Source organism: Pteropus vampyrus, unplaced genomic scaffold (genome assembly GCF_000151845.1).
Source record: "Pteropus vampyrus isolate Shadow unplaced genomic scaffold, Pvam_2.0 Scaffold214, whole genome shotgun sequence".
In the NCBI taxonomy this organism is placed as follows: Eukaryota; Metazoa; Chordata; class Mammalia; order Chiroptera; family Pteropodidae; genus Pteropus; species Pteropus vampyrus.
In genome coordinates, this window is record NW_011888995.1 from 616,315 (window position 1) to 625,130 (window position 8,816).

At 62.7% G+C, this 8,816-nt stretch overlaps 1 protein-coding gene across 1 annotated transcript in view; it reads left to right on the forward strand.

Moving 5' to 3' along the window:
* RIPK4 (receptor interacting serine/threonine kinase 4) overlaps window positions 1-8,816 on the forward strand; it is a 22,085-nt gene that overhangs the window by 5,092 nt on the left and 8,177 nt on the right. Inside the window, exons 2-3 of the mRNA XM_011372876.2 lie at window positions 3,279-3,570; window positions 7,849-8,119. Of these exons, the coding sequence (XP_011371178.1) occupies window positions 3,279-3,570; window positions 7,849-8,119 (563 nt within the window). The remainder of the gene's footprint in view (window positions 1-3,278; window positions 3,571-7,848; window positions 8,120-8,816) is intronic.

Sequence of the window (8,816 nt, forward strand, 5' to 3'; positions counted from 1 at the left end):
AACAAAACAGCCAGCGGGAGCCCCGCCCGCCGGCAGCGAGTGTGGCCCTGGCCTCCTGCACACAGCCACCCAGGCCCCCGCGGGAGGCGGAAAGGGCCGGCCAGGGGCATCGCCTTCTCTCCCCAGATGACCGGCTTCCTTGTAAATGATGCTTGACCTTGGCCCCAGCCTGTCGTCTTCCAGATGCCTGTCGCACAGGGCTGGGCTCTGCCCCCACATCACCCCCTCCAGGCACAGAACCTATGGAGGTCCTGCTGAAGGGGGGCGTGGCTCTTCAGCCCTGTGCAGGGCCCCCCACAGGCCGGCAGAGACCCCCAGGGGCCTGCAGTGAACCCCTACGGGCCGGCAGAGACCCCCACAGGCTGGCAGGGGACCCCCACAGGCTGGCAGGGGACCCCCACAGGCTGGCAGAGACCCCCACAGGCCGGCAGGGCCCCCCCAAGGCCGGCAGGCACTCTCGTGGACATCTTGCTTTCCATTGATTGGCTGTGTGAGCAGAGTAGAAAGCAGGCCACACGGAATTCAGCTTCGTTTCGTAGGGATGTCGTCCACCCCTGGCAGGCACTCGTTTCTAAGGCCAGTAGGATTCTTTGCTCCTGAGCCTGTTCAGAACCCGGCTCCTGACCACCCACCCCACCCCACCGCTTCCCTGTGCTTCCATGAAGCGGGAAGCCTGGGTGATCGGGTCACTCATCAGGTCTCAACAGTCCTCCCCCAGCCTGGGCCTCCGGGCAGGTCTCAGCCTTTCTGTGCCGCCCGCGCCCTCGCCACCCTTTCCCACCTCCGGCTCGGACGCCCTGGGTCCCCGTGCCACCCGCAGACTGCTCTGCTTGTCGGCCCCCCTTCTCGTCGTGGTGTAATTTTCCTTCTCTCCTAGAAGTTGAGCCCGGCGAAGGCGGCGCAGGGTCTCCTTTGCCATCAGTTCTGACATGTAGAGGGTGCTCGGTAAATACTTGTCAATAAGCGAATTTTAATTAGACACAGACTGGAATTCAGGTATGCGCTAGCGGTGCTTCCGTGGGCGATTCTGGACAGCAGTGGTTTATTTACATTAGGTTGGAGATGCATCAGCCCGGCCTTCGCTGGGTTCTCAGACTTGGCACTGCTGGTGGTCTTGCCAGGTCACTGTGCCTCGGGGCCGTCCTGTGCACTGCAGGATGGAGGGTGGCACCCTGGCCCCACCCGCTGCATGTGACAACCAAAGTGTCTCCAGCCTCAGTGCTCAGTGTCCCTGTGGGCAAAGTCACCCCGAGGTGAGCGTCACTGGTCTACACCTGGGGATGGTCTACACGCGGGGATCGTCCCCCTGGCTCTCAGCTGCAGGGGTGGACAGGAGGGCAGAGGGGCTGAGATGTGGCTGAGCCCCCAGGGCCCGAATGGCAATGTCCCCATTGAGAGCCGAACGCAGGCCGAGCTTGGGGACCACAGCCTTTGGTGAACCGTGCAGTGCAGGCTTGTCTGTGCTGGCCACCTCCTTGCTGAGCGTGGTTTTCGTAGCTGTCAGGTCATCTAGGAGCACGTTGTGCCTCAGAGGAGGCAGACCGATAGGAAATGGACTCTTTCGTTGGTACGTGAGCATCCTCCAGTAGGCTAGGAAGTGGGAGCGGGTGCATTCAAGCTCCAAGAGACACTGCAGTGGGCCCGAGGCCATCTGGGGTTATGGGCAGGAAGCTCGTGCCGGGGACGTCTCCGAGGCTGCCCCCACCTGCCGCCTGCGTGGCTTCGTGCGGGCGCTGGGCTGCTCAGGTCCCGGCTCCTGTGGGGCCTGTCTGGGCAGGTAGTTCCGGAATTTTCCTTTAGAACATTATGCACCCACCTGGAACCCGTTCTCCAGGGCCAGGGCCTGGGACCCTGCATTTCAGCCAGCTTCCCGGGTGCCTTGTGCCCTGGGAACCGCCAGCCTAGAGCCCACATAGTCACGCCCTGTCCTCGTAGGAGTCCGCCTTTTTTCCGGAATGCACTCGGAGACTTTGACCCAGAATGATAACACTGACCCAGGCACTGGCATGTGGCCTGCCACCCACGGGCAGCACCAGGAAGGAACCTTAGACCAGGGCTGCACACTTCCTGCAGTGGAAAGCAGACACAGCCGTGTGGGTGTGAGTCAGGAGACTGGCTTCCTGTCCAGGCTTCTCTACACAACGGGCAGGCCAGGGACCACAGTGTGCCGCCGCCCAGCAGGCGGACCGTGGACCTACCACGTGACCCTGTCGGTCACGCCTAGGCGTGTGTACCGAAGCGAAGGCGGACGTCTCACCCACTGCCCAGAAGGACAGTGTTGGCCATGGTAGACAGAAGGCGCAGACAGCCCAGTGTCCATCAGCAGATGATGGACGAGCAAAAGGCGGTCCCTCCACACAGCCGGACGGGAGTGACGGCTCGACACACGCTAAACCTCACGGTTAGGGACATCGGCAGTGACTGAAAGACTTTGTGACTCCACTTCTGCCAGGCCTCTGGCATGGGCAGCTTCTAGAGACAGGAAGTGGAAAGCACTTAGCAGGGGCTGGGAGCGAGGACATACCTGTCGACTGGGTTTCTTTTGGGGATGGTGAAGACGTTTCGTGTTTGACAGCGGTGATGGTGTCACAGCATTGTGACCATAGGTGATGTTTTGGAGTTGTGTCCTCACAAATGGTTAAAATGATAAATAGTGTTATGTATATTTTACTACAATTAAAAAGTTTTTTTTTAAGGTGGCTCTCAGCAGAGCCCGGCTTCAGACAGACGTGCCATTAATTTAAGTGTGGAGTTAGATTCAGCAATAATCGGGCCAGCTAGCGTGTCGGCCCTAAAAAAGCAGGTAAATGGCATTCATCAGATGGATAATTTGTCACGACAGCTTTTTAGTTGAATCTAGACGTTTCTGCCCTCATCCGGAAGGAAGGGATTGTCAGCATCGACCTCGCTTGCCCCGAGCTTGCTGTGGCTCAGTTCTACCTGCGGGTTTCAGATCATAATTAGAATTTCTATCCTTCCCACCTGTAATGATGCACAGGTGTGTTCGAACAGCCGTGGGGCCGAGGGCTTTGGATGAATTTATCATGCGACGTTAAAGTGGGCTCCATGTGTGTGTGCGCGCACTTTGTACATGCGTGTGCATGTATGTGCGTGTGTGCCCTTGTCCATGTGTGCATGCCCTCGCACGTGCCCGTGTGTGCACTGTGGTGCTTTCCTCGGCCGTGCGGCTGGCTGTCCTTGGCCGTGGTGCTTCGCATCAGAGGCCGGGCGACCACAGGTGACCCCCGCGTGACTCTCGTCTCTGCGTTCTTTTTCAGGGAGCGCATGGAGCTTTTGGAGGAAGCCAAGAAGATGGAGGTGGCCAAGTTCCGTTACGTGCTGCCCGTGTACGGCATCTGCCGCGAGCCCGTGGGGCTGGTCATGGAGTACATGGAGACCGGCTCCCTGGAGAAGCTGCTGGCGTCCCAGCCACTGCCCTGGGAGCTGCGCTTCCGTGTCATCCACGAGACCGCGGTGGGCATGAACTTCCTGCACTGCATGTCCCCACCCCTGCTGCACCTGGACCTCAAGCCTGCAAACATCCTGCTGGACGCCCACTACCACGTGAAGGTGGGGGCGTCACCGTGGGCGGCCGGGCCGCGGGGAGGTGTGTGCCGGCCGTGGCGGGGGGTGTGGCGCGGAGGAAGGAGCCCCAGGTCAGTGCGGGCTGGACGAGGGCTTGAGACAAAGGCTTCTCGGCGTGGGAACACCGCAGCCCCCAGTCCTGTCGTGGGCGGTGCAGACGCTGCACACTGTGGAGCTGGAGAATGGACTCTGATACGGCCACTCCCCCGAAACCCGGGACACGGCTCTGATCCTGGGAGCCCGGGAAAACACGCCGTGGACGTGCGGTTCTGGTGTCGGTGGTCTTGGGCAGTTGGGTTGGAGACCAGCGGGGCGGCTGGGCGTCTCCCGTGGGACCGTGGTTGCGGGCTGTGCCCCCCCCCGGCAGGGGCTGGGGCGGTGGGAACTCGGGGTGCTCCGGGGTGCGGCTGCGTGGCGTGGCCAGGGGCTCATTCTGCTCTGCACTGTGAGGCCTGCCTTTTTTTTTCTTGATACGTTTGTAAAACAAGAAAGCGTAAGGGCTGATGTGACTGCAGACTGGGTGCAGCCTCCTGGAATTGGCAGTTGGGAACGTTGTCGGGCGTGTCTCCTGTGACGCCGTCTGCCGTGGCAGGCCTTCGTGTGCTGGGGCGCCCTGCCGTCCGCACTGGGGGGCGCATGCTGCGGGATTCCGTGGCCGATGCCCGCGGGTAGCTGCTGGCTCTCAGGATGCGGTCACCTTGTCCTTTCCCTTCTGCCTGGGGGTGAGCGAAAAGGACCCAAAGGTGACACCCACGTTCCGTCCGGTTCCTGCGGGGACAGGCGAAGGGACCCACCTGGGCCCTGTCACCACTGTCCGAGCTGCACCTGCAGGCTGCTTCGCTGTTGGCCTGGGGCGGTGGAAGGCCCTGCCTCCCAGCTCCCTCTGGCCACCGCCCCCCCACCCGTGACGGGAGGGTGGTGCCGGGTGGCATGCCCACAGCCCCTCCCTGCGCCCAGACTTCGCAGCAGGCACCCCGCTTCCGGCCGAGCCCTCATGAGGCCAGTGGGGACATCTGTTTTCACCAGGGCAGTGATTACAAGTTGTCCCTTGTGTGGGCACCTCTCGGTCCTGGGGCTTTGGCTGCAGACGGAAGGCTCCGCTGCCCTGGCCCCTCGTGGTCGCTGGTGCTGGCAGCACATGCAGACCCGCTGCCCCCACTGACACGGCAGCGTCCTCACCAGGACGTCCCCTGGGCAGGGTGGAGCCTTGGCTCCGCACTCGGCTGCACACGAGAAAGAGAAGCCAGGGCCAGGCCCCCCTCCCCGTCACCACAGGAGCTGCCCCACCTTCTAAGTGAGGGACCTAGTGGACGGAGGCCTCCAGCTCCTGCTAAGCTGAGGCTCATAGGGGTGGAATCACGGCCGGTGTCGCCCCGCTTGGGTGAGGGCAGAGCGCCTTTGGGTGGAAGAAGCAGCCCGAGAAAAGCTGAAAGATTCTGGGTTCGGGGCAGGGAAACGAAGGCGGCATAGCTGGACTGGGGTGGCAGGGACGTGAAGGCCGGACCCTGGCCTCGTGGCCAGCCGCGTGCCGCTGGGAGAGAAGCCGCTTGGAATGTGCTTTCCCCGCGGCTGCTGGGAGCACAGCAGGTGCTCGGACAGGTGTGTCTGCAGCCAGGTCCCTCTGACATGTCTCCCAGAGTCGTGGACCGTGGCCGGCCTGGCCGGGCTTCTGTGGCCGTGCATCCCCTCTCTGTTCCCCTACCAGGTCATGTGCAGTGCTGGGGCACGTGGGCATCCCTGGAGGGTCACAGCTTTGTCACCTGGCGGGCAGGGGCCAGGCCTGTCTTGCTGTGAGGTGTCAGTGACAGTAAAGTGCCTGGCCCGCGGAAGTGCTCGGTGAAGGTCAGCGTGGGTACTTCTGTGGCCAGTAGATGTTCGTCTCCTCCCCAGGGATGTTGACGTTTATCTAGGGACGGCCCCCCTTGCCGGGTCCCCACCAGGCACCTGTACCCGCCCGTCGAGGGGCTGCGAGCTGCGGTCTGACCGCTGGGCCCCGTGGCCTCGCTTTCCTCGCTGGCCATGTCCGCGCTGGCTCTTGGGGCCTCAGCGAACTTCCCGGCCCCCTTCCCCAAACACCTGGCTGGCCGGACCTGGCGCTTTACGGCTGTCGTGAAACGGGCGGAGATTCCTCACGGAGCCCAGCGTGGCCGAGAAGGACTGGTCTCCACGACAGGGAGCGCAGTGACGCTGCCGCTTCCGGACCCCGGGCGCCGACGGTGGCACGGGCCAGCTCTGTCCTCCCAGTGCCCCGAAAGGCCGGTGTGGCAGCCTCTCCGTGGCCACTGACGAAGTCGCCTCGCACAGCCCCGGACAAACAGAAAACGTGTTTGTGTGACGCGGTTCTCAGTCCCAGCCCCGGCCGGCGGGCCGTGGAGGCAGTGGAGCCTCGTCGGGGGCCCCAAGTCATTCATCGATTGGCCATCATCGGATATCTGGGTTCTTTTCAGTCGGCGGTTCTTTGAAGCACTAAACCTTGACTTCGGAATCTTGAAATAAGACTGACGTCGTCAGCCCACGCCCTCCCACGGGCCCTCGAGACTCCCTGTTGTCCACAGAGCGGGTGATTCCGATGCAGACTTTCACAGCGAGCCCTTAACTTTGCGAAGTTTTAAAGACGCTTAGTCCAAGATGAAATAACGTGGTTAGTCTACATCCCAGGCTCAGATGACACTGTAGTCAGGGATTCCCCAGGGCCTGTCCACCTGTGGTCTGCAGAGCCTTGCTCCCTGAGGCCACTCTGCCCTGACCGTGCCCTTCACTAGTCTTGTCCAGCTGGACGGGAGTCTGCTGTGCACGGGCCTGGCCCTGGCCCTTGTCGAGGGAGCAGGGGCCGGCGACTCGGGGCCCAGGCGGGAGAGGCGAGAGCGGGCAGGGGGCACCCGTGGGTGGAGGGTCCGCAGCCGTCAGGGAGTTCTGGTCTCTGGGTTTGCGTTTCGATGCCAGAGCTTTCATTTGGGCTCCTTTTCCTGGCGGAGAGGTTAGCAACGAGGCAGGGGCGCTGGTGCCAGGCCGCTCGCCGGGCCACGACCTGCCGCTCGGTCCGCCTGGTCCGGGAGCCGGGTTTATTCGGGGGAACCGGTGCTCCCCTTTCCAGAGCAGGCAGTTTCTTGAAGGCCAGGAACAGACAGCAGCTGGGGGCCCAGAAACGGCCAGACTGGCCTGCGCTGGGCACGGCCTGGCCACAGGGATGGAGGCCAAGTCCAGGGTCCAGTCTTGCAGGCTTTCATCCCGACACCTCCCTACACGTGTGGGCAGAGATCCTGAAGGATCGCGCCTGTAAGTCATAACTTCTCCCCGTCTCCCATGGTGATGACGCCAGGCCACTGGCTCACAGCAAGCCCAGCACGAAGGCCTGACTCAGCCCCGTTTCCTACCGCTCCGTCGGTGTGTTTGAGGGAGGGGCGGGGGTAACCGGGAGGCTCGACGGGACCCCTATGCCTCACAGGAGAGCAGGAGGGGCTGTTTCCTCCATGGGTCCCGGGCCCCTGAACGCCCGTGCCTGTGGCCTCTTCCCACACACAGTGCTTCAGTGGCTCCTGGGGTGAGGGGACTGGAGGACCAGCTGGTGCCCCTCAGAGCGTGCCACTCCACTGCCCCCACTGTGGGTGTCGGGGAGCTGTCAGGACACCTTTGCCCAGAGGAGAAGAGGTGGGGTGTGGAGCCTGAGCGGCGAGGCCCAGGTGCCCCGCAGGTGGAGATGCGTATCAGACCTGTCTTTGGGTGCCATGTGTTTGGTGCAGGCACCAGCAAGGGCCCGTTGATCACAGAATGTTCCAGGTGGGGGCCGAGCTGCGTGGTGTGTGAGTTCGCTCACCTCACAGGGCTGCTGAAGCGCAGTCCCTTTTGAAGAACTTGCTGCCACTCGCCCGCCTGCCCAGCTGGCGCGGTGCATAGCTGGCTTGTCTCAGCTCCGGGCCTGGCAGGCCTCGCTTCCCACGTGTCGTCTGGGACCGGAAGTGCCCGGAGCGGCTTCCCCCCTGTGCGGGGTGGGCCGTCTCCCGCTGGGGCGCCCGGGTGCCTGCGGAGGAAGGTGTCGCTGCTTTAGGCATCTCGCTGGCCGTGGGTGGCTTTCTGAAAGTGCAGGCTCTGAGCGGCTCCGGCCCTGGTTCCTCCCGAGCCACTGTGCCCCCTGCCCGGGGCAGCACAGGCCACGCCCTCAGCTGTGGCTCCCGTGGGAGCCTGGGGGTCCCGGGGGAGGGTCCTGGCCGCACTCCGCGAGGCGCCGCGCAGCCTGCTGAGCCTCCTGCCTGTGCTCTGTTGCAGATCTCCGACTTCGGGCTGGCCAAGTGCAACGGGCTCTCCCACTCCCAGGACCTGAGCGTGGACGGCCTGTTCGGCACCATCGCCTACCTCCCCCCAGAGCGCATCCGCGAGAAGAGCCGGGTCTTCGACACCAAGCACGACGTGTACAGGTGCAGAACCCCGACCTTTCATGCCCCAAACCCTTCATACCCCGAACGGCACTTTCCCCAGAGGCTCCTGCTGCCCTCGGCTTCGAGGTTCAGCCACGCAAGAGGGTCTGAGGTTGTAGCCGGTGGGTGCCCCATGCCCCGGGAGCCCGGGGGACAGTTGTCTCCTGTGAGTGCCACCTGCAGAGGGTGGAGAATATGAGTGGTCGGTGCCATTAGGGCCGGTTACGTAACCAGCCTGGCAGCCTTCACACTATAAAAGCTTTGGCGTTTTTATAAAGCGGGGGTTTTGTGGCTCATCTGCCGAGAGAACCCTCTGCTCTAGGTGGTCTCCGACCTTGTGCCCGTGGATTGGGCTCTTCAAAATCCAGGCCCCTGCGGCCCAGCAGCTCATGCCTCCGAACGTCCCTTGCCTGTGACAGTGCAGACAGCCACAGGCCGTCCACACACTAGCGTCAGTGGGGCTTGTGCACTAGCAGACAGCCCTGTCATGCGCTGTCTTCCTTTTCCAAATCGTAAAGGTCTTAATCACAGGCTTCCTGGAGGAGAACGGGGTAGGGGGTGCGGACGGGCCCCTGGGCCCCTGGGTGTCTCTCCTGTGGTAACTGGGACCCAGAGCCCCGGAGCTTTGCCTTTTGTCACTGCCACCGCCAGGCGGACTGGTTTGACAATAACCATTGTGTGTGTACTCAGCGGGGGAACGGCATTTGGGGAGCTAGTCACAGCTTGTACAGTTTGGCGAGAGGAAGATCATTTATTTGGGAGTGGAGAGCTTGAACGTTTGAACTCGCAGGTTACAATTAATCGTCAGTGGAGAAATGC